Source organism: Mustelus asterias, chromosome 5 (assembly GCF_964213995.1).
Source record: "Mustelus asterias chromosome 5, sMusAst1.hap1.1, whole genome shotgun sequence".
NCBI classification, from domain to species: domain Eukaryota; kingdom Metazoa; phylum Chordata; class Chondrichthyes; order Carcharhiniformes; family Triakidae; genus Mustelus; species Mustelus asterias.
Genome location: NC_135805.1, coordinates 32,717,374 through 32,743,705, shown reverse-complemented (window position 1 = coordinate 32,743,705; position 26,332 = coordinate 32,717,374). Strand labels below are relative to the sequence as shown.

General features: G+C 41.8%; 1 protein-coding gene across 1 annotated transcript; it reads right to left on the bottom strand.

The window, feature by feature from the left end:
- Positions 1-817: 817 nt before the first annotated feature.
- ostm1 (osteoclastogenesis associated transmembrane protein 1) lies at positions 818-26,118 on the bottom strand. Its single transcript, XM_078212397.1, has 6 exons — positions 25,590-26,118; positions 17,021-17,135; positions 10,305-10,402; positions 6,713-6,826; positions 4,058-4,223; positions 818-2,244 (listed from the first exon to the last, which is right to left on the bottom strand). Exons 1-6 carry the CDS (start codon positions 26,022-26,024, stop codon positions 2,189-2,191), a joined length of 984 nt encoding a protein of 327 aa, XP_078068523.1. The 5' UTR covers positions 26,025-26,118; the 3' UTR covers positions 818-2,188.
- Positions 26,119-26,332: the final 214 nt, after the last annotated feature.

Here is a 26,332-nt window from a genome sequence, read left to right as displayed (position 1 = left end):
TGAGAGATCCTATGTATACTTAGCCCTGTTTGTTTCAGTCTATGCAAAGGCTTCATTTTAAGATATTTCTGCCTTTTCAATTAACTCTGCTAAGTTTAAAAAAAAGCTGCTAACTTGACTACATTTTAAAACCCAGAAGACTAAAGGTTAGCTGAAAATTGACTGCATTCCTGAAGAGTACTCAATTCAGGCAAACAGCAGCAGCTGCAAGAATTGTGTTTTCTAGACGGAGAGAGACTGCGAAAAACATTTCCAATAACGAGATAAGAATTGAAATATAGTATAGAAGTGTGTGTCCAGTTTTCAGTTTGTTTTCGAGATCTAGTTCAGTCCATTACAGTAGTGACTGGCTTGCTTAAAAAGCCAGTCTCCAAAGTTTGCTTTTTTTGTTTGTCATGTTAAATTTCTTAAGTTCTGTTCAATAGAAGAAATTCATTTTAAAACCAGTAACCAGTGCTATTCCCTCATCTGTTCAAAGGAGTGAATGGACCAGATACCAGCTCAGACCTTCACTAGTGGGATATGTGGATTCACACACAAAATAGATACTTAAACTGAACCGTGTCGTTTATTGAGGTTGGACAGCTATGGTTGATTTACTGACATCACCGGCAGGTTAACAGCCTCCTTCTACGCTGCAATGTCTGAAACTATTAGCGATGAACACAAAGGCAGATCAGGATCTGACCGGAAATGTCAATCTCACTAGCATTCTCAGCACTTAACAGCATGATTGTTTTTTTTTTAGCGTAGTCCTATTTTGAAACATCAGACCAACTTCTGCGCATTTAATAAGGAAAAAAAAAACAAACTCGGATAACATTATCCAAATACTTTAATTGAAAATGTAATATATTTCATTGCTTCAATCCATAAGCTTTAACCACAAGAACTAAAGGTTACATGTAACGGGAGAAAATGACACATAAATGTCATATCATTTACAAGTCAGCAGGTGAACAAAAAGGAGAACTGGAATGCATCATTCTTACTTAAAAAAAAGTGATCCAAAAACCACAAATATAGTAAACAGAAACAAAAACACTGCGTCCCCAAAGCAAGCTCACAACTGATCCATTTTACAATTCTAAAAATATAATTTTCAGACAAGCACTTAATGCAAGAACACAAGATAAATAGGTGAGGCAACCTATTTGAAAGACCCGCTCACAAGGCCTTCCATAGAAATTTTCCAATATCTCGACAATCACAGCATTCAATTGCATCTCAAAATATCTCAGGGATTTTATGGAGATTGCTACCCGGACACCCATGGCATGGATTTAACAATGGGTGTGAGAAGAATATCTTATCTCACATGCGAAATGTGCTCTTAACCTGTTTGAACTTCTGTTCTATTTTGGTTTTAATTTAAAGAGATTTTTTGAATTTACCTTTACCATGTTATTTACATACTTAAATGCCAGATTGCTGTACACTGTCAAAATATAAAAATAAATCAGCAACTTAAATGCCGAATTAAAAAATGTCACACAGGCAACTACAGATCTACCACACTTTGAAAAATTAGTGCATCACTTGATATCAGCAGGGTTAAAATATAAAGGCAACATCAAACCAGGAAAAGAGATGCCTTTCCTAGGACAACATCCAGTATGCTTTAATTCAGCTGTGTTCCAGAAAGCTCCATTCTAAGTTATCAATTAGTCAACAACAGAAAAAAAAAATCAAAATTGTTCAGTTTTAAAAACTTGCAATTCACTTAATTTTTATCTTAACATGTAAACATTACAGCTGAATATTAAATCTAAAGTTGGGGTCTACCCAAACTTGGGGCAGTTCAACAAAATCAGGTTCACGCGCGAAATCTTTCCTTAACAGAATTAAACTTATGGCAGGAGGCAAAATGAAAAATGGCAATAATGAGCTAGAAAAGTGAATAGTTTTAGCAGTCTTGATCTAGTTTGAATTCAACCTGAAGCTGCTCACTTGCCTGAATATTGACAAAATCCAAGTACAGGCATAAAAAAAATGATCTGAACATTTTTCCAATGTGCAAATTTTCAGCAGACATAATTTCTTGAACACTGTTTAAATGTTTAAATTACAAGGCATCAAGATGCATTGTGCAAAAACCACATTCTTAACACTAACATTGCTTCATCTTTTGATCTCTGCACCACATGATGATTCTGGTCATTTGTTTTTCTTATATAATGGGAGAAGTTCAGGAAGGTCTGTCTTCAACACGTGCTGCACTGCTGCAATGCTTCAAACGTTTTGCTACAGGTGAATATTTTTAAAAATTAGTATAGCATTACTTTAATAGTAAAAGTAAAGTTTATTTATTAGTGTCACAAGTAGGCTTACATGAACATTGCAATGAAGTTATTGTGAATATCCCCTCCGGCACCTGTTTGGGTTTACCAAGGGAGAATTTAGCATGGCCAATCCACCTAACGTGCACATCTATGGACTGTGGGAAGAAACTAGAGCACCCGGAGGAAACACACAGACACAGGGAGAATGTGCAAACTCCACACGGACAGTGACCCAAGCCGGGAATCAAACCCAAGTCCCTGGCGCTGTGAGGCAGCAGTGCTAACCACTGTGCCACCATGCCACCCCCACATTAACACACATTAAGTAGGAGCAAGAACAGGTGGATATGGCCCCTTCAGCCTGCTCTGTCATTCAATAAGATCATAACTGATTGTCCATTGCAACTTCACTTTCCCATCCTATACCAATATCTTGATTCCTTTACTGCTCAAAAATATATCAATCGCACCTTCGGATATACTCAGTTACTGAGTATCCACAGTCCTCTCCGAACAGGTTAAACAGGAGTAGGAATTCCACTCCACACTTGGAAGTCCCGTCCTCAGGAGCTGCCTGCCATCAGGCCTGGCAGCGCCAAGAACATATTAGTGGGCACTGCTGGGACTTCAAGAGGAGGGGAAGGCCCAAGGATCCCTAGAAACAGATATATGGGCGGCACAGTGGTTAGCACTGCTGCCGTACAGCGCCAGGGATCCAGGTTCAATTCCGGTTCCAGGTCACTATCTGTGTGGAGTTTGCACGTTCTCCCCATGTCTGCGTGGGTTTTGTCCGGGTGCTCCGGTTTCCTCCCACAGTCCAAAGATGTGTGGGTTAGGTCGATTGGCCATGCTAAATTGACCCTAGTGTCAGGGGATTAGCAGGGTAAATAGGTGGGGTTACGGGAAGGAGGCCTGGGTGGGATTGTGGTTGGTGCAGACTTGATGGGCTGAATGGCCTCCTTCTGCACTGTAGGGATTCTATTTTCTATGTCTCGGGTCCTGGGCAGGGAGGGATGGGATGGGACTCAGGCTGCAAGCAGTTAGGAAGGATGGGTTCCATCTAAGGGGGCCGCCCCCAGATCAGCAAAGGGCAGCCCCCAAGGATAGAACTCCCCCTCCCACCCTTTGAAGAGACTATTTATAAAAAAAATAAGCTGCTCACTCCCATGCAATTGTCCATGCCAAATGATTTATGGCATGGGCAGCGTATTATTAGTGTCAACTGACTTGGTAACAAGCCTAATTGACCCTTCATTATCTAGGCAAGTATCCTGCCAATCTCCACACCTACCCCAATTTTACTTTATCTCGGTGAGGAAATGCTCTCCGGGCATGTAAAAATAACACTCGTGTGTGGACTGAGTCAAATATTCTAGTTCAAGTAAACATTTGATAGCAGTTAGCGGCACGGTGGCAAAGTGTTAGCACTGCTGCCTCACAGCGCCAGGGATCCGGGTTCATTTCTGCACTTGGAACACTGTCTGTGTGGGTTTCCTCCGGGTGCTCTGGTTTCCTCCCACATTCCAAAGATGTGCGGGATAGGTTGAGTGGCCATGTTAAATTGCCCCTTAGTGACGTTGGGGGGCGGGAGGGGGTGTTAACAGGATAAATAAAAGGGTTACAGGGATAGGGCCCGAGTGAGATTGTTGTTGATGCAGGCTCAAATGGGCCGAATGGCCCCCTGCACTGTGGGATTTCTGTGATTCTATGATCAGCTGATAATTAGTTGTCTCATTTACTGATCTAAAAGTGCAACGAGAAAACCAGGTACTCACGCTCCATAAGCTTCATTTTCTTCTGTTCAGAGTGAAGGTAGCTGCTGAGATAGAAGATGACAGGTAGGAAAAGAAGAAATGTTGATACCGCAATGACTGGAACAGTGTCGCTACAGGGGACAGTGCAGTTATAGGTTTTGCTCCACAGCCGCTGCGTCATGTTCATCTGAAAAGCATCAAAACACAAAAGAACCCGAGGTCAAAAATTGTGTCTAAATTACATTTTGTAAATGATCATATGGGTAGCTTTTCAAAGTACTTAATAATGAAACATTTTATACATTTACCGATCAAGTCAAAATGACTCAAAAAATTCCACAGACACAAGTAATAATTTCTGAAGTGCAGTGATTCCATATGTAAATAAACGTGGCACAGATTAGAAGATAGTAATGCAACCCCCATGGTCCCATTTTCCACGCAAATAGCAATGAAAAGAATTACTAGATAGTCTGAGCAGGAATGTTGTTCTGAACACTGGGGTGAATTCCCAATTCTTCACTGTGATGGATCTTTAATGCTCATCTGAATTTCCAAAATAGACAGACAGGATCTTGGTGTAACGTCTTATCCAAAGGATTGCAACATCTAATAATGTAGATTAGCAGATGCAGAATATGGAAATCTGTCTAGTTGTCACTGAAACTCAATGGGTTAACATGCTTTGAATGGAAATTGGAACTCAATCTAATTCAAGGAACCAGTCTTGCATTATTTTGTTAATTCAAATGCCCACTGTACTGGCCTAATAATGATGTGGAGATGCCGGCGTTGGACTGGGGTAAACGCAGTAAGTTTTAACAACACCAGGTTAAAGTCCAACAGGTTTATTTGGTAGCAAATGCCATTAGCTTTCGGAGAGCTGCTCCTTCGTCAGATGGAGTGGATATCCACTCCATCTGACGAAGGAGCAGCACTCCGAAAGCTAATGGCATTCGCTACCAAATAAACCTGTTGGACTTTAACCTGGTGTTGTTAAAACTCTTATTGGCCTAATAAGCCATATATGATTAAAGTAACAAGGGGCAGTCAATAAATGCACCGTTGCCAATATGTCAATAAACTACCCCCCCCTCCCCCACCCAACTGAACAAATTTAACATGCAACATTCCTTTAGAACTGTACTAGAATATCAATCTTTAACCTACAATCATCTGACCCACAGGCTTGAATGCCTCCATTAACTGAGACCTCTAGAAAGTATGATACATTTTCCTTTAGCAGGTTCTTACAATTTTCTAAAGCTAATGCAAAATAAAGAGTTGGTCTTGAAAGCAGAACTGATTCTTTACCAGCTTGAATGCAGCATCCCAACATTTTTACCAAAGGATGCTGGAACCAAAGGACCACTTTCAATATGGGTAACTGCACATTAAGATGGCTAATATGTTGACCTTTATTGTAAGAGCACAAGAATATGAAGTCTAGCTGCAACTGTACAGGAGTCTGATAAAAACATACCTGGAATATGGTGTTGAATTTGGTGCCTCTAAGGAATTAGAGACTTACCTTGGAAGGGATGCAACTAAGGTTCACTAGATTGAATACTGAAATCAGAGGATGGTCCTATGAGGAAGGATTGCATATAATGGGACAATATTCTCTGTGGTTTAGAAGGATGAGAGATGGTCTTTTTTAAATGCATAAAATGAGGGAGCTTAAAAGGGTAGATGGTGAGAGACTGGTTCCTCTGGTTGGAGAGAGATTAGAACTAAGGGGAAATAGATAAGTCGTCAACCATTATGGACTATGGGGAGGAAATGTTTCTTCACTTAGAGGGCCGTGTATGATCTGTGCTGGAGTACATTGGAGAGAGTTGACAGATATTTGAATTGTAAGTGAATGAAAGGATATGAGGATCAGGAAAGTGAAGTTGGTGTGGAAGATCTACCATCATCTCACCTAATAGCAAGCTCGAGAGACCGTTTAGTTTACAGAAACTGTCTCAAGTGCATTACATGAACTTGTCTCCAAACGACTTTGGCCAATTTGATTTGCCCAGTCTATATGAAGATCAATGTCCCTGCACTTCACTAACTTCTTGATTAAAACTCAGTCCAATGGCATAATTACTATTAGGAAGCCAGTAAACAGCTCCCAGTGTCATGCTACCTTTATTTCTCATATCTACCCTTACTGATTCTATTTCCTGTTCTTCTGAGCCAAGATTCTTCTTCAATACTGATCTCATCACATCCTTGATCATCAGGGTTACCCCAACTACTTTCTCCATCTTGTCTGTACTTTCAAAACATAGAAAGAGGAATTTCACAGGAACTTCATTGCAATGTTAATGTAAGCCCTACTTGTGACGAATAAATAAACTTTAAACCTTACTTTAGGTTGGTTCCCAACCTTGTTCACCACAAAGTTATGCTTCTGTGAAGGCCTTTAGATCAAACATTTATCTCCATTTATTCACTTAAATCTTCCCCATGCCTTTTTAGATTAAAGCTCTGTACAGCCCTGGTTACGTGTTTGTTTTAATAAATTCAGCACACGCAATGTTATTTGCTCGGTTAGTTCCAACTTGCTGAAAAAAAGCTCTAGACCAAGAACCAAATATAGTCAGTGGCCCTTGCATCAAAGTAGGTTTAGATTTCTACTGAGGTTTGACAGCACTGCTGAGAGGATGGGTATTTCAATGTACTTACTGCATCAATGATATCGATACACCTGGTCATCTTGTTGTACCATTCAGTTAAATTATTGTAAGAAGCTTTACACTTAGTGCAAAGATCAGAACGGTTGCCATGATCTTGGTGTTTCTAAAAAACAAAAATGCAAATCATTATATTTCACTTGTAGCACAACAGGTTAGCCCAAGTCACAAATACATTCAAGATAACAGAACAGCATTAGGCAGATCATAAAGGTAGAAAAACAACAGGGTGTGGGGCTTACATGAATGTGAGATATAGAATATGTAGACATTGAGAAACAAATGAGCTGTTTCCATAAACATGCTAAAAGCATTAAAAATAAGATGCCGGAGCTAGAATATGTTATGTTAGTAGAGAATTACAATATAGTGGGAATATCAGAATCATAGCTCAATCCCAATAATGGAAACACAGAAAAGGAGGCGGCCATTTGGCTTTTCGAGCCTGCTCCACCATTATCATGACTGATCACCCAACTCAATAGCCTGATCCCACCTTCTCCCCAAGGAAAACAACATTAAGGGACATGGAGTACATTTAGATATATCAAGATGGCCAAAGTAGTGGTGACTGTGTCAGCAACACCAGGGAAGTAGAAGAATCAGTGCTGTTGAAACTAGTCGTTAGACATCTCGAATACCAAAATACACCAAGAGGTACACTGCTGACCACTCGATTGAAAAAGGTGCGTGACAATTAGTTCTATGAATAGAAAGCATATGGGAGAACAGAAGTTAATTTAATAGGATACTTCAACCTAAACTGCGGAAATGCAAATTAAAAACAAAAATAAAATGCTGGAAATGCTTAGGTCAGGCTGCATCTATCAGAGAAAAACAGCATTAATGTTTCAGGTAGAAGTGACTTTTCACAAGAAATATAGACTAGTAAAGTTTACATTTATTTTTATCTTTTTTCAGATTTGATAAAAATCATTCCGAAATTGACCCGATGCTATCGGACCTTAGCATTTCATCTCTCTTTTACATTTCCAGCATCTGCAATATTTTGCTTTTGTCTTACTGCAAAAACTTAAGCGGCTTGGAGATAGCATTTGTAGATATAATATTCAGGTGCTTCTTGACCCAGTGTATCTGGAGTATTAATACACAGGTGCTTCTTGACCCCGAATGTAGTTTTGGCATCCCCATTTCATAATCAGTTACTAGAGAACAGCAGAATTCCAAGACGCCAGAACAACACAAGGAAAGATCGACCACCCTGGATCTCTTCTCCATAGTAAAGATAAGACTGAGTGGGGATATGCTAAAAGTGTCAACAATTTGTAAAGATCAGATCCAGCCAAGCTTTCTTGCTGTATACAGAATTTAAGCACAAGGGACCATGTTAACAGATTAAGGAAAACAAGAAATAGAAAATTTAAGTGGAATTTGCTAACTGAAAAGATGTTAAGTACGTGGAACAGATTACTAACATGGGTGGTGGAAACAGCAACCTTAAATTGCAAAGACGAGACAGGCTCTCATCAATAAATGGAATTCAGTTTTACTCGTAATGCACCAGGGAATACTGTGGACAGGTGGGTTATATGGACTGAAAGTGCTGCCTGCCTGAAATGGCTATTAAGTCCTTCCTGACTAAAATACATTCTAGAAATGATCAATTACTTCACTGGAAGAGTGAAAAGAGGCCGTGACTGGAATCGGGTCAAGGGAGGTGGCACGATTAGGGCTGGGAGGGGTGGGTTGGATCAAAGAAGGAGAGAGAACTGTGTATACCCATCAACAAAGCTAACTGAGCCAGAAAACATTGAAGTCAGAGGTAATAAATTCCTTTCAAATGAATGTGGAATCTCTGGCTTACGACTGCACAAGTTCAGGTGTTACTGTATGGGAAAAATTAAAATTGTGGATGCTATGGTAATGAACATTATTTATATAATTTAGTTCTGAACAGTTTTATTTCACAAGGACTTGCATTATTAGTTATGCATTTCACAAACTGTGGGTTACTCGAGGTGCAGTGATTGCGTTAAAGACAAACATGCAGCCATTTTACATTTTCTAAGAAAAGAAGAAAGGAATCAAAACGGAACTCAAGAAAATCTCAAGAGCCCTCACAGAATATATATATATATTTTGACCCCTAGTGTAGATAAAATATTAGAGACAAAAACCTTAAAGATCATCAAGAAACAAGAGAGGGGGTGGATGTCAGGTTCGCTCTGTGTGACTGAATTAAGATGGGGTCAAATGGCCTTCATCATCCATAATTATCTTGGGTAATGCTACTATTTCTAACAGTTCTTGGGTTGCATTGTTTCTACATTTTAAGTGATCCAGGTATCACACTAAAGATGCTTGTGTTATTCAACAAGTCCATTAAATCAATAGCTATCAATTGCATTGGTGCCCATTTTGGATAATTTTGTTTCCTTTCTTTCTATAACTAATAAGAAATCCAAACTTTTATTTCCCTAAACAAGACCACTCTTCCCTGCACATCAGGAAATACATTATTAACTTTGAATACTTGAGTGCTAACCTCTGCTTCATCCTATTGAATGAAATAGATTTTTAATGACATAGATTACATTTGACATTGACACAAACAGCACAAGTATCTTCTAAAAACTGTTAGAGGTTGGATAAACTTGGATTGTTTTCACTGGAAAGATAGAGGTCTATAAAATTAAGAGAGGCATAGATAGGGTGGATAGTCAGAGGCTTTTTCCCAGGGTGGAAAGGTCAACTATAAGAGGGCACAGGCTCAAGGTGAGGGGGAGAAAATTTAGGGGTGACGTGCAGGGAAAGTTTTTCCACATAGAGGGTGGTGGGTGCCTGGAACACACTGCAGTGGAGGTGGTGGAAGCAGGCACGTTAGTGATGCTCAAGACATTATCTTGATAGACACATGAATGGAAGGCAAACAGAGGGATAGTAACCACATATGGGCAATAAATAATGTGTCTGAATAAGTATTAGGAATCGGTGCAGGCTTGGTGCTGTATTGTTCTTTAATTAAAATGTACAACCACAAACTTAAATACCAAACATGAAAAAAAGCATCCTTTAGAATTTTGTCTAGTTTTATTTTCTGGAATAGGAAAACAGACACAGTTACTTCATTACAAATTTATAAATATTTGTGTTTCATTCCCTTCTCTGGATGCTCTAATTTTTTCTCATTTTCATAGGCATTAAAAATCTTTTTTCCTTGCAGTTTAGCTTACCATAAGCTTGCGATCTGTGGTCTGATTGCGGCAGTAGAAAAAAAACAGAACTCTTAACAAGCAGCTCATGCTCTAGAGTGGCATTACAAAGCTTCTAATAAATGTATATACATAGCAGTGGGGATGGGGAAGAACAGAAATGGAAATGCAATGAAAGAGCAGGCTCCAGAAAATAAAATGAAGCCTGAATGCTGTAATGTCGACATACTAAATGCAAAATCTTGCCCCAAGAATGAGGCGAGTTAGTGACATCGGGTTCCAAAATTTTAATTGATTTTTGTGTTTAGAAAGCATGTGAATTTACTGCAAAATAAGACTGCTGATACATTCTTTTCATTTTCAATCTCTACTGATACACGCAGAGCAAAGGGTGATTGATAAGCAAGTTACCGAAGAGTAATGGTGAAAACAATTCAGAGAATCGTTGTGCATCTTCATAAAGATTATAGTGTCCATTGATGGTGCTGTTCTGTTACTATTTAAACAGGCTGTTGAAGGAAAGAGAGGCATAAGAGGTTAGTAAATATAAACAGCTGAGCACTGTTGTACCTAGATTAAAATTGCAGAAAATATTTCAAACATTTAATACTTTTATCAAAAAACACATGACAAAGTTAAAAAGTAAAGCAATGCCCAGGCTGTAAAATAATCCAGAATCAAAGTTTTCTTCAAATTTATGAACAATCTGACCACCGCCACCCCTCCCCCATGAAAGTTTAACTAAAATTATTAGCATACACATAATTTTTTCCATTATTCATTCACTTGATGTGGGGTTCACCAACAACACTAGCATTTATTGCCCTCGAGGTGGTGGTGGGTAAGTCACCTTCCTGAATCGCTAAAGTCTATTTGGATGAGAGTAAACCCACCGTGCTTTAGAGAGGGGGTTCCAGGATTTTGACCCAGCGATGAAAAAGGAGCAATATATTTACAAGTCAGAATGGTGTGTGGCTTTGAGGTTTCTTACAGGTGTTGGTGTTCTCATGGTCAAGCTGCCCTTGTCATTCTAGGTGGTAGAGTTAGTGGGTTTGGAAGGTGGTGTTGAAGAAGCCTTGAGGGGATCCTGTAGTCGATGCACAGTGCAGACAAGTGCACCAATGGTGGAGGTAGTATTTAAGGTGATGAATGATGTGCTAATTAAACAAGTTGATTTTTCCTGGATGGCACCAAGCTTCTTGAATGTTGTTGGAGCTGTATTCAACCAGGCAAGTGGAGAGCATTCCATCATGTGCCTAACTGTACCCTGTAGATAGGGAGTCAAGTGAGTCACTTGCCACAGAATATCCAGCCTCTGACCGGATCTTGTAGCCACATTTGTGTGACTAGGCCAATTAAGTTATTGATCAATGGTGACAACCAAGATGTCTCTCAACACCAGATTAAATTGATTCCTTTGTGATTTCAGCCTGAGTTTTGCCTGGATTTCTATTGATTTGTGTTGCCACAGTTCCTTAAATGAGACACCAGGTCTGTCTTGATATCAAGGGCAGTCCATTCATATCTGGAATTCAGCTCTTTGCTCCACTTTTGAACCAAGACTTTAATGAGATCTGAAGCAGTACCCGAATGGAGCATTGCCAAGCAGTTCATTGCTTTGTAAGTGTAGCTTGATAGCATTGTCGATAAGTCTTTTCATCACTTTGCTGATGCCTGAAGTGGACAAATGGGGTGGCAGTTCATCAAGTTGAATTTGTCCTTTTTCCCCAGACAGGACATACTTGGACAATTTTCTATTTGTCAGGTAGACTCCAGTGTTGTTGCTGTACTGCAACATGACTAAGGATGTAGCTAATTCTGGAGCACAAATGTTCAGCACTATGGCCAGATCTTTCTTTTATCCAGTGCATTCAGTTGTTTCTTGATATCATGAGGAGCAAATTGAATTGACTTAACATTGGCATGTGTGTTCCTGAGGGTTTCAGGAAGAGACTGAGACAGATCATCCATTCAGTACTTCAGGCTGAAGATGGTAGCAAATGCTTTAGCCTCATCATTTGCACCAACATGCTGGGCTCTGCCATCCTGAGGATGGGGATATTAAAACGATTAGTTGTTTAATTGTTCCCCACCATTTACAACTGGATGTGACAGGATTGGTTCGGATCTGATCCATTGGTTTGGGATTGCTTTGATCTGTCGATAGCATGCTGCTTCTGCTGTTCAGTATACAAGTAGTCCTGTTGTAGCTTCACCAGATTGGCACCTAATTTTTAGGTACACCTGGTGCTGCTCCTAATTTGCTCTTCTCTTCTTATTGTATCAGTTTGGCTGTGATACTGGTGGAGTGAGAGATATGCTGAGCTATAAGATTACAGACTGTGGAACACAATTCTGCCAGTGATGGTCCACATTGCTTCATGAACGCCCCATTTGCACTGTTAGATCCATTCTGATCTACCCCATTTAACACAGTGGTAGTGCCACACAACACAATGAAGGGTTCAGTGTGAAGACAGGACTTTGATTCCACCAGAATTGTGTCGTGGACACCGATACCATCAGTGACTGATACGAAGGTATATCTGCTATGACTATATCAGGGTGAGAATGAGGTAATGGGTTTTCCCCCACCTGCAATTCTCTCTGGCAGCTCAATGTTCCAGGGTACAGATGTTATAAGAAAGATAGAACAGGAGGTAAGAGAGGAGGGGGAGTTGAGCTTTTGATTAGGTAAAACATCACGGCCATACTGAGAGGGGATATATCTCAGGGTTCGCCCACTGAGTCCATATGGGTAGAACTAAGAAGTAAGAAGGGGGAAATCACTTTGATAGGGTTGAACTATAGGCCCCCAAATAGTTGGCAGGAAATTGAGGAGCAAATACGTAAGGAGATTACAGATAGCTCCAAGAAAAAAATAGGGTGGTAATAGGGAGATTTTAATTTTCCCAACATTGACTGAGACAGCCATAGTATTAGAGGGTTGGATAGAACATAGAACATTACAGCGCAGTACAGGCCCATCGGTCCTCGATTTTGCGCCGACCTGTGAAACCAATCTAAAGCCCATGTAACCTACACTATTCCAATATCATCCATATGTTTATCCAATGACCATTTAAATGCCCTTAATGTTGGCGAGTCCAAGACTGCTGCAGGCAGGGGATTCCACGCCCTTACTACTCTCAGTGAAGAACCTACCTCTGACATCTGTCCTACATCTATCACCCCTCAATTTAAAACTATGTCCCCTCGTGCTAGCTATCACCATCCGAGGAAAAAGGCTCTCACTATCCACCCTATCTAATCCTCTGATCATCTTGTATGCCTCTATTAGGTTACCTCTTGACCTTCTCTCTAACGAAAACAACCTCAAGTCCCTCAGTCTTTCCTCATAAGACCTTCCCACCATACCAGGCAACATCCTAGTAAATCTCCTCTGCACCCTTTCCAATGCATCCACATCCTTCCTATAATGCGGCGACCAGAACTGGAAGCAATACTCCAAGTGCGGCCGCACCAGAGTTTTGTACAGCTGCAACATGACCTCCTGGCTCCGAAACTCAATCCCTCTACCAATAAAAGCTAACACTCCGTACGCCATCTTAACAACGCTTTCAACTTGGGTGCCAACTTTCAGGGATCTATGCACATGGACACCGAGATTTCTCTGTTCATCCACACTACCAAGTATCTTACCATTAGCCCAGTATTCTGTAATCCTGTTATTCCTTCCAAAGTGAATCACCTCACACTTTTCCGCATTGAACTCCATTTGCCACCTCTCAGCCCAGCACTGCAGCTTATCTATGTCCCTCTGTAACCTGCAACAACCTTCCGCACTGTCCACAACTCCACAGACCTTAATGTCATCCGCAAATTTACTAACCCATCCTTCTACGCCCTCATGGAGAGAAATTTGTTGAGTGTATTCAGGAGGGATTTCTCATTCAGTATGTGGATGGCCTGACTAGAGAGGGGGCAAAACTTGACCTCCTCTTGGGAAATAAGGAAGGGCAGGTGACAGAAGTGTTAGTGAGGGATCACTTTGGGACCAGTGACCATAATTCTATTAGTTTTAAGATAGCTATGGAGAATGTTACGTCTGGCCCAAAAGTTAAAATTCTAAATTGGGGCAAGGCCAATTTTGATGGTATCGGGCAGGGACTTTCAAAAGTTAATTGGGGAGTCTGTGGGAAGGCAAAGGGATGTCTGGTAAGTGGCAGGCTTTCAAAAATGTGTTCACCAGGGTTCATGGTAAACACATTCCTCTTAGAGTGAAGGACAAGGCTGGCAGAAGTCAGGAACCCTGGATGACTCGGGATATTGAGGCCCTGGTCAAGAAGAACAAAGAGGCACATGACGTGCATAGGCAGCTGGGATCAAGTGGATCCCTTGAAGAGTATAGGGGATGCAAGGAGTAGAGTTGAGAGAGAAATCAGGAAGGCAAAAAGGGGACACGAGATTGTTTTGGCAGATAAGGCAAAGGAAAATCCAAAGAGCTTCTGCAAATACATAAAGGGAGAGAATAGGGCCTCTTAAGGATCAACAAGGTCATCTATGTGCGGATCCACAAGAGATGGGTGAGATCCTAAATGAATATTTCTCATCAGTATTTACTGTTGAGAAAAGCATGGATGTTAGGGAACCTGGGGAAATAAATAGTGATGTCTTGAGGAGTGTACATATCACAGAGGAGGTGGTGCTGGAAGTCTTAAAGCGCATCAAGGTAGATAAATCCCCGGGACCTGATGAAGTGTATCCCAGGACATTGTGGGAGGCTAGGGAGGAAATTGCAGGTCCCCATGCCGAGATATTTGAATCGATAGTCACGGGTGAGCTGCCTGAAGATTGGAGAGTGGCAAATGTTGTGCCTTTGTTTAAAAAGGGCTGCAGGGAAAAGCCTGGGAACTACAGGCCAGTGAGCCTCATATCTGTGGTGGGTAAGTTGTTGGAAGGTACTTTGAGACACAGGACCTACAGGCATTTCGACTTGCAAGGACTGATTCGGGATAGCCAGCATGGCTTTGAGAGGGGAAAATCATATCTCACAAATTTAATTGAGTTTTTTGAAGGGGTAACCAAGAAGGTAGATGAGGGCAGTGCAGTTGATGTTGTCTACATGGACTTTAGCAAGGCCTTTGACTAGGTACCGCATCGTAGGTTGTTGCATAAGGTTACATCTCACAGGATCCAGGGTGAGGTATCTAAATGGATACAAAATTGGCTTCTTGACAGAAGCCAGAGAGTGATTGTAGAGGGGTGCTTTTCAAACTGGAGGCCTGTGACCAGCGGTGTACCTCAGGGATCAGTGCTGGGTCCTCTGTTATTTGTCATTTATATTAATGATTTGGATGAGAATATAGGAGGCATGGTTAGTAAGTTTGCAGATGACACCAAGATTGGTGGCATAGTGGACAGTGAAGAAAGTTATCTCTGATTGCAACGGGATCTTGATCAATTGGGCCAGTGGGCTGACGAATGGCAGATGGAGTTTAATTTAGACAAATGCGAGGTGATGCATTTTGGTAGATTGAACCAGGGCAGGACTTACTCAGTTAATGGTGGGGCATTGGGGAGAGTTACAGAACCTAGGGGTACATGTTCATAGCTCCTTGAAAGTGGAGTCACAGGTGGACAGAGTAGTGAAGGCAGCATTCGGCATGCTTGGTTTCATCGGTCAGAACATTGAATACAGGAGTTGGGACATCTTGTTGAAGTTGTACAAGACATTGGTAAGGCAACATTTGAAATACAGTGTGCAGTTCTGGTCACCCTATTATAGAAAGGATATTAAACTAGAAAGAGCGCAGAAAAGATTTACTAGGATGCAACCGGGACTTGATGGTTTGAGTTATAAGGCAAGGTTGGATAGACTGGGACTTTTTTCTCTGGAGCGTAGGAGGCTGAGGGGTGATCTTATAGAGGTTTATAAAATAATGAGGGGCACAGATCAGCTAGATAGTCAATATCTTTTCCCAAAGGTAGGGGAGTCTAAAACTGTAGGTTTAAGGTGAGAGGGGAGAGATACAAAAGTGTCCAGAGGGACAATTTTTTCACAGAGGGTGGTGAGTGTCTGGAACAAGCTGCCAGAGGTAGTAGTAGAGGCAGGTACAATTTTGTCTTTTAAAAAGCATTTAGATAGTTACATGGAAAAGATGGGTATAGAGGGATATGGGCCAAATGCAGGCAACTGGGATTAGCTTAGGAGTTTAAAAAAAGGCAGCATGGACATGCTGTAAACCTCTATGATTCTAGTCCACCTGCTGCAGACCCAGTCTGACAGATAGATCTACCAGTTTGAGCAATAGCATCGATTGCATGTCACTCTTGATGAACATTGAAGTTCCCTCAAAGTCCGTTCTATGGACTTCCGACCTTCCTCAAAGTAGTGTTCAATATAGGAGAGTAATTATTCATCATTTGCAGGCGGCAATCAGCAGCAAATTTCTTTTCTAATCTGACCTGATGCCATTAGACTTCACGAGGTCCGGAATCAATGGTGAAGACTCCCATGGTCATTTCCTCCCGACTGTATGCCATCACTTTTGTCTTTTCAGTCAGAAAGGAAGTGCTGGGGGATATTGATAGGAGGCGGTGGCGTTGATGAAACAAATGATTCTAAAAGTATGACTACATCTGACTAATTTTGTGGGACAGATCTCCCAATTTTAACCCAAGTTTCCAGGTATTAATGAGGAAGTCATTCCAGGGTTAAATGAACTGGATGTGCATTTGTCACGTCTGTTACTTAAGTCGATGTTGGGTAGTTCATTATTAATATAGTTCTGCTAAACAAAACTGGAGTGGTATCAATCACAGTTGCGTCAATTTCATCTTAGAGGACAGTTAACCACATTTCTGCAAATGTGTAGCCACATGTAGGACCAGGACAGATCACGTTCCCTAAAAGACATTAGCAAATCAGAGAGAATTTTATACAATCCAGTAATCTACCATTAATGGTACCAGATTTTAATTCCGGATTTATTTAATTGTCTCTCAATCTACACCCTTAATAGAACATGGTGCAACCCAAAAGCATTTAGCATTATTTTTAAAAAGAGACACAAATGAGCATAGCTATAAGTTTACAGTAGATCAATACAAATCATTAAAAAAAATCAACCTTGTATATCTTAACACAAAGTGAGCAGACATACCATCACACATGGAGGTGGTCCAAATTTTTTCCAGACAGTTATACATGTTCAGGACTATCTGTTTCTGGTCTAATTCCAAAAGCTGCTTTGAACAGCTGACGTTCCCTGAACTCTTCTGTAAAGGGCAGGACATAACCGTTAACAAAAAGATTCAGCAGCAATGGAATATATATTAAGTCATGCACATAATGAGGTGAATACAGTGAGGTGAATACAAGACAAAGCTTATTTAGGTTTTGCAACAAGTATTAAAACATTATTTATATGTCTGTATTGCAGGTAGACAGGAATTCATCACTTAACATGTAGCAGGACACAGTAAACGTTAAAAGCACTCTGGAATGAATCAGCTTTTATGCATAGAAATACAAAACACTCCAAAAATTGCCAGCAGACAACAAGTGGCTCGTCTACAATGCAAGAAGCACAAATGTACTGACTGCTTTTATTGCAAAACATGGATTCCTCAAAGTGGCTTCCTAACTGAAACTACATACGTCCACTGGTCATATGGTTTACTGTTGTTGCTAAATGTGTATCATATAGAGAAATATAACTCGATTCAGAATACTCCGCAAGACCTCACTTCCTGTCCTTGTGAAATAGGACACTTACACTATTTATAAATGAAGTTCTTCCCATATTGTCTGAGCTAAAGCAAAATGCTGCAGCTGCTGGAAATCCAAAAGGACAAAAAATGCTGGAAACCCTCAACAGGTCAGGCAGCATTTCCAGTAAAAGTGTTAATATTTCAGACTGATTACCTTTCTTCGCAGTCACACGTATTGTCTGTGCATCCTGGCACTTGAAAATTCACGCCAACTACAGGCAGCTCAACAGCTGCAATTGTACCATTGCTATGAGTGGATCCACAGCCATAAAAAATATGAGTTTCTACATCAAGGCACCTCTTTAGGTGATATTTTGAACCACTGTGCCATCTAATTGACTTAACAACAACTTGCAATTACATAACATCTTTAACACAGTTAAAATGTCCCAAGGCACTACCAAAGTCAGGGCTGTTGTTGGCTGCAGCTTCATTAAGAAATGGAGCTACATAAATTCCATGTGTTTTTCAAATCACTTTCAAAGTGACAAAGAATCTATAGCCTGCCCTTGACACGAAGGCAGCATTTAACCGACTAGAGCATCAAGAAACTCAAACACTGTGAATGGAGTTGGGGCAGGAGAATCAGTAGCTGAAATCATCCTGACACAACAAGATGTTTGTGTTGGTCTGAGGCCAGTCAACATTAGTGAAGGAGTTTCACAGGAGAACTTTCTCAGTCCAAGCATCTTCACTGCTTCATCAATGACCATCCCATCATCATAAAGCTCAGGAATGAAACTGACAATTCCTATGTTTGGCTCCATTGGTAATTCCTCTACTATTAAAGCCACCTTTCAAAAAAGCCTGAATAACATCTAAATCAAGGTTGAAAGTAAACGGTAACAATTGTATCACATAAGTGCCAGATTGTAGTCATCTGCAACAAGAAAATGCACACATTTTCTCTCAAATCTCAACACTCTCGTACAGGAGGGCCTTTAACATAGAAAAGCGCGCCAAGGAATTTCACAGATGTGTAAGCAGTTTTTTTTAAAAAAAAAATTAGGAGGATTGATTTTAAGAAAGGTCCTAAAGTAAATGAAGATATTGGAGATTTAGGGTGGAATTCCTTGGCAGTGAAGGTATAGCAATCAACTTTGGGAAAAAGAATGGGGAGTTGTACAAGAGGCTAGAGTTGGAGAAATTGAGTCCTTGTTTTTGGGGAACAGGGGTGAAAGTGTGAAGGGCAGGGAGGCAAGGAGATATCGAGAGACAAGGTAAGGAAGGGAACAGCATTTAAAATTAGAACCAGCATAGGTCAGAGAGGATGCGGGCAATAGGTCAGTGAGTCTGACGCAGAGTAAAATACAGGCAGCAGCTTTGGATGAGCTGATGTTTAATGAGGATGGAATTCTGGAAACTAGACTGGAGAATACTGGAATAGTCTTGTCTGAAAGTGACAATGACATGGCTAAAAGTTTCAGCAGCAGCCAGGCCAAGGTGAGTGATGGAGGTGGAAATAGGCAATCTGTGCAACAGGGAAAATATAGAATCTGAAGTTCAATTGTCTATACAGACAAAGCATACCGTATGTAGAGTACATAGAAGCTGTTCTTGACTAGGTTGGTGCATGATTTCAGATTTTTGTATCTCTTTCCTGATGAAAGAAGGTGGAAGAGAGTACGTCCGGGTGCATAGGATCCTTGATTATGGGAATATGGCTGCTTTTCTGAGGCAGTGGGAAGTGTAGACAGAGTCAATGGATGGGAGGTTAGTTTGCTTGATGGACTGGGCTACGTTCACAACTCTTCGCAGTTTCTTGTAATCTTGGTCAGAACAGGAGCCATACCAAGCTCTGATACATCCAGAAAGAGTGCTTTTTATGGTGCTTCTGTAAAAATTGGTGAGTCATAGCGAACATGCTGAATTTCCTTAATCTCCTGAGAAAGTGGAGGTGTTGGTGGGCTTTCTTAACTATAGAGACAGCGTGGAGGGACCAGGATAGGTTGTTGGTGATCTGGACACCTAGAATCTTGAAGCTCTGCACCATTTCTAGTTCATCTCCGTTGATGTAGACGGGGCACGTCTCCACTTTGCTTACTGAAATATAAAAACTAGAAGCAGGAGTAGGCCATTTGGCCCTTCATGGATGTATTGAACTCAACATTCTGATCCCCCTCCCTTCCTCCTATATCCGTTGATCCCTTAAGCCCCAAGAGCTATGTCTAATTTCTTCTTGAAATCAGACAATGTTTTGGCCTCAACTACATTCTGTGGTAGTGAATTCCACACATTCATCACCCTCTGGGTGAAGAAATTTCTCCTCACCTCAATCCTAAAAGGTTCACCCCTTATCCTCAAACTATGACCACCAGTTCTGGACTACCTCACCATTGGGAACATTATTTCTGAATCTACCCTGTATTTTCTAAAGTCGGTAACTATTTCCTTCGCTTTACTGACATTGATGGAGAGATTGTCATTGCACCAATTCACCAGATTCTCTATCTCATTCCTGTACTCCATCTCATCATTGATCTCGAACAATGATGAGATGGAGTACAGGAATGAGATAGATGATAGTAAGGGCCTGAGGACACAGCCTTGCGGGGCACTGGTGCTGAGGATAATTGTGGAGGTGGTGCCATTGCCCATCCTTACTGATTGTGGTCTGTAGGTTACGAAGTCTAGGATCCAGTCGCAGAGGGAGGATCCGAGCCCCAGGCCATGGAGTTTGGAGATGAGTTTTGTAGGAATAATGGTGTTGAAGGCGGAGCTGTAGTCATTAAATAGGAGTCTGATATGTGTCTTTGTTATCGAGATGTTCCAGAGTTAAGTGTAGGGCCAGGGAGATGACGTTTGCTGTGGACCTGTTGTAGCGATAGGCAAACGATCCAGGCAATCTGGGAGGCTGGAGTTGATTCATGCCATGACTAACCTTTCAAAACACTTCATAATGATGGGTGTCATCAGAGCCACCGGGTGACAGTCATTAAGGCTTTTCTTTGGACAGGGATGATGGTTGTCTTCCTGAAGCAGATAGGGACCTCAGATTGGTGTAAAGAGGTTAAAATGTTTGCAAATACTCCCGTCAGCTGGTCCGCGCAGGTCTGAGTGCTCGTCTCGGTTCCCCATCCGGGCCAGTAGCTTTCCATGTGTTAACTTTCAAGACGACTGATCTGACACCTGCGATGGTGACCTTGGATACCGGTTCAGCCAAGGCTTGATGAGGATGACGTCCTCTCGCTGACGCCTTGCTCAAAATGGGCACAGAATGTGTTGAGCTCACTGGGGAGGGGTGCATTGTTGCCGGCAACTCTACCTGCCTTCATCTTGTAGCCTGTTACGACTATGATAACACGTGGAAGTTACACTCCAAGTTATCCACCATCCTGACTTGGAAATATATCGCCAGTCCTTCACTGCATCAGCACTGTAGGTGTACCTACTCCACATTGACTGCAGGGTTTTAAGGAGGCAGATCACCATCATCTTCTGAAGGGCAGTTAAGGGGATGGGCAATAAATGCTGGCCTAGCCAGCAACACCCACATCTCAAGAATGAATATTGCAAAAAAATGTATCAAACTTTCAGTCCCTCCGTACTGCACTGGACTGTCAACGTTGATTTTCCAACTCAAAAGCCCCGGAGTGGGACTTGAACCACATACCTCATAGGCAAACATGCTACCAACTGAGCTACAGAAGACACTCCATCAATTCCCAGCACGCCCACTGCTGAAATGGATTCTGACTCAAACTAATTCAAGGAGTTATTGAGATTAAACAAGGGATTTATTAACAAAGATTTTTAAACCAATTCTAGGTGCTACAAGCAAAACAATGCAAAAATTATTAATGGAGACAGATTTATCAACAGCTGATGGCCGTAGGCTGTTCTCCCTTTTGGAGGGGGAGAGCTGACTGGTAACCTGAGGATCACCACACCTCAGGCGAGGTTAAGAAGGTGGGCCGACACGAATAACCTCAGCTGGCACACAAATTAAACTGGTGCTGTTGCCGTCACTCTGCATCATAAACCAGCTGTCCAGCCTACTGAGCTAACCTGATAAGTAATTCCCACAAGGCCCACAGATACTCCAAAGATCTGACACTCCTAAACGTACAGATAATTTGCTGAGTAGAAAACACTGGAGTTTATTGAAATGTTAACGGATAGGTTACTTAGCTTTCCAGCTGCAGCACATTTTGACTGAGTTTGGATGACAAAAGCCACAAGTTTTCATAACAATACAGGCTACTAACAGGCCCCATTAAACTACTGTTCCCTAGCGCCTACTTTGCTGAACCATCCCACAGGACAGATAATAAAAGGAACTACGTGGAGAAATAGAACCTACTAAAGACCACCCTGCAATACAGTACATCAGGGCATCAATATGCTCTGAACATAACAGCAATAATTATGGAAGTCACTCACTAGAGTGATAAGCTGGCTTAGACTGAAAAGTCACAGGATAGAGAGAAATAGGTACACAAATTCTCAGGCACAGCAGTCAGGAGCTATGAAGTTAGTCAATAATGTCATGTGGCCAATCACAACAAACAATATCAGCTATTATACTCCATACTGGCATCCACTATAAGCAGAAAACTAGCCAGCAAAATGCACTCTAGATTGTAATTAATCAATACATTATCAGATCTGATGTTTGAAAACACATGCTACTTGCAATTTATCTCAATTATTCCATTTAATTTTTAAAATGCAAGCTTTTTTATCTCCTTTAAATTTCCTTTCAAATTGGTTAACAGAGAAAAAAAACCAGAAAAAATCTAAGAGCGAGAGAAAGCCATCACACTCACCCCTGGTCACACCTACATTCAGAACACTATTTTCTATTCTTCCTGCACCTGGAATAAGATATGAATTCACTACGTGTGATTTTGTAATTCAAAAAAAGCAAAACACAAGTTTCAGTTACTGTGTAACATGAAGTCAACTTGCATTCGGTTAGGCTATTTACCTTTCAACATTTAATCCACCAGTTTAAAACGGTATTCTAAATTAATCTATTTCATGGCACTCTATATACCTCTAAATTTCATTCCAGCCTGAATCACTCAGGCCTCTATTCTTTCATCAATATTGTGCAACCTTGTGTGCAGGCTGGCTGTCACATCACAAATAATTAACCAAAAAAATAATTGCAACTGGGTCTTCTGTAATTTTGTATGTTGCCAGGTATTTCCTTCCTTTATGGAGTACCCTTTCTAAGTCTCTCCCTCTCCCCCTTTAAGATGTTCCTTTAAACCTATCTCTGACCAAGTTTTTGGTATCTTACTACTTCAGGTGGCTTGTGTCAAATTCTGTTTAAATGGTGCTCCTGTGAAACATCTTGCACATTTTATGATGCTGAAGATGCTATTATTATAAATGCAAGTTGTTGCTTACACTAGCCCGCAATAAATTTCACCCATCATTCACCTTCACATTTGGGCTGCCTCCTTTTGATCCCTCCTAGTTTTCTATCAAGCGCAGATACAAATGATTTACATTGAATTTGAATCCAAATCACTGAATAAATTACAAACACCAACAATGCCAAAATGAGTTCAGGAGAACCTGACTCAGTACTTCTCCCAGCACCGTAATGCCCTTCTAACGAGTACCTTTTTGCCCGAGCCTTAAGGTAATTTCTTACAAATACCCAGATATGGTCCTGAATCACTATAGCTTCAAATTGAATTAGTATTTTTTAACGTGGAACTTTACCAAAATGTCTTACTGAAGACATTTGGTAAAGTTCCTCATTAACAACAGACTTTTTAAACAGTTGACTTGGCGTGCCACTTCAACGTCATGCTTTTAGATAGCACCCTTAATTGAATAAAACAAACTTCTTCACAGGAGCAATACAAAACAAAAGGTGACACTGAACTACAAACTTGAGGCCTGTGACCAGTGGTGTGCCTCAGGGATCGGTCCTGGGTCCACTGTTATTTGTCATTTATATTAATGATTTGGATGAGAATTTAGTAGGCATGGTTAGTAAGTTTGCAGATGACACCAAGATTGGTGGCATAGTGGACAGTGAAGAAGGTTATTTAGGATTGCAACAGGATCTTGATCAATTGGGCCAGTGGGCTGATGAATGGCAGATGGGAGTTTAATTTAGATAAATGCAAGGCGATGCATTTTGGTAGACTGAACCAGGGCAGGACTTATTCGGTTAATGGTAGGGCATTGGGGAGAGTTACAGAACAAAGATCTAGAAGTACAGGTTCATAGTTCCTTGAAAGTGGAGTCACAGGTGGACAGAGTGGTGAAGGAGGCATTCGGTATGCTATGTTTCATTGGTCAGAACATTGAATACAGGAGTTGGGACATCTTGTTAAAGTTGTGCAAGACACTGGTAAGACCACACTTGGAATACTGTGTTCAGTTCTGGTCACCCTATTATAGAAAGGATATTAAACTAGAAAGAATGCAGATAAGATTTACTGGGATGCTACCAGGACTTGGTGGTTTGAGTTATAAGGAGAGGCTGGATAGACTGGGACTTTTTTCTCTGGAGCGTTGGAGGCTTAGGGGTGATCTTATAGAGGTCTATAAAATAATGAGGGGCATAGATCAGCTAGATAGTCAATATCTTTTTCCAGTCTTAAGGGAATCTAAAACTAGACAGCATAGGTTTAAGGTGAGAGGGGAGAGATACAAAAGGATCCAGAGAGGCAATTTTTTCACAGAGGGTGGCAAGTATCTGGAACAAGCTGCCAGGGACAGTAGTAGAGGCGGGTATAAATTGTCTTTTAAAAAGCATTTAGACAGTTGCACGGGTAAGATGGGTATAGAGGGATATGGGCCAAACGTGGGCAATTGGGACTAGCTTAGGGGTTAAAAAGGACAAGTATGGACAAGTTGAGCTGAGTATGGACATGCTGTAAACCTCTACGACTAAGGAGAAATTAGCAAAAGTGAACAAAAGTTTGGTCAAAGAGGTGGGTTGAGTCAAGCTTAGAGGAAACTAAAGCATAGATGAGGATTTCAGCATCTTGAAGGGGGAAATATAGAGAAGTGGAGAGGTTTAATGAGTGGATTCCAAAAAGGGCTAGGCAGCCAAAGACAAGATCACAAATGGTGGAGCAATTAAAATCAACAACACACTGGGCATCAGTATTGGAAAAGCAGATGGTGGTAGGGCTGGAGAATATTAGAGAAAGGGAGGGGATTTGAAAACAAGGATCAGAATTTTAAAATCAAGGCTCGACCTTTTGGCTAAGATGCAAATGAGCCCAAGTCTTGGAGGAAGAACCTCCCCCTTCTCCAATCAGCTTGGCTCATGTAGATCGGGCCCAGGACAGGGTGGTTTGGTCGCTTGCCCTGTCTTGTCAGCCTGGATCAGAAATGTCTCAACTTGTTGAGACTCTGAATTGGATTTGATTTGATTTGATTGAATTGGAAAAGTATAAAAGGATAGTCATTGGAGGTTAACAAACAAAGGGAGCACGGGCCTCAAGTGAGTTAGGATACACTGGCAGCGGAGTTTTGAATCAATGCAATTTGATGTGGGAGCAGGCAGATGGAAAACGGGAGGCTGACTAGGAGCATTGGAAGAGTCAGGTTTAGAGGAAACAAAGGCACAGATGAGGATTTCAGCAGCCAATGTTTCCTCAAGTTGCTTGAACAGTCAATGCAAACATATTTACTGGACTGTTGTTGTGTAATACAGGCCTCAGACATAGTCCTGGTAATCAGTATCTTGATGACATGAGTCACAATGTTTACTACCTCATTCTTTACCACTGAAGATGAGCATATTTGCATCTTGGATGAAAAGGCTCCATCACATCAGGACTGGAGTAGATGGGAGCTGAGGAGGAGCCAAGCTGGGCTATAACACACATCCATTCTTTGACCATTTTGAACAAGACAGGACAAATTAACATGCAGCAGAGGATGCGGTTCAAGACACACAGGTTACTAGGAAGAAGGAACAGAGAGAGACTTGGTATCACTTTGAGGCGATGAACCACTCGCTCCCAAGGCACCTACTGAGATGTTACTGAACGCCTCCTTGAAGTTGGAGAACTGCGGGATGCATTCCTCACAGATTCGCATCGGCCACGCGTTCCTCGCCACGCAAACGATCAGAGCGGCGCCGCTTCGGCCGAACTCCTGCAGCAGCTGCCGGCAGCTCTCGCTCAGCTCCAGCCGCTCGGGGCCCGAGGTCATCCACCAGGAGGCGGCGCTGTGCCAGTCAGGCGGCACGCCGCCGGCTCCCCGCTCCCTGCGGGGCAGAGGCCCATCCGCCCGGTACATGTCCCACCCAGCCGGCGGGGGGCCCGGTCGCTCCGGCGAGAGGTGGTCGTTCCGGCGGAAAGCCGCATCTCCCAGTAGGCCGCCGCCTCCAGCGGAAGAAGAGGAGCCCAGAGCGCCTTCGCTGAATAAACCCAACAAGATGGCACCCAAAACACCGGCCACCATCATCTCCGGCCGCTGTGTGACCACCCGGGCTGCGCACTCAGCCCAGCCCGGGCCACGCCTGCGCACTCAGCCCAGCCAAGCCCGGCCCGCGCCTGCGCACTCACCGCCGCCGGTTGTTTGTGCCGGAGCGACAATGGGGCACGTGAGTGATCATGACGTCACGAAGGGCCTGGCCTATCACGTGGGGTAGTTACACTGACCCCTTCTGGTTGGGGAGGAGTTTGTTTCCCTATTAGTGTCACAGTTAGGCTTACATTAACACTGCAATGAAGTTACTGTGAAAATCTCCGAGTCGCCACACTCCAGTGCCT

Excerpts from the sequence above, each read along its gene's own strand:
- ostm1 (XM_078212397.1), bottom strand. The coding sequence starts at position 26,024 with ATGATGGTGGCCGGTGTTTTGGGTGCCATCTTGTTGGGTTTATTCAGC. Across the intron at positions 17,136-25,589 it reads AGGCGTTCAGTAACATCTCA|AAGAGTTCAGGGAACGTCAG; the intron begins GTAGGTGCCTTG and ends TGCCCTTTACAG. Across the intron at positions 2,245-4,057 it reads GAAAATGAAGCTTATGGAGC|CAAAACGTTTGAAGCATTGC; the intron begins GTGAGTACCTGG and ends ATTCACCTGTAG.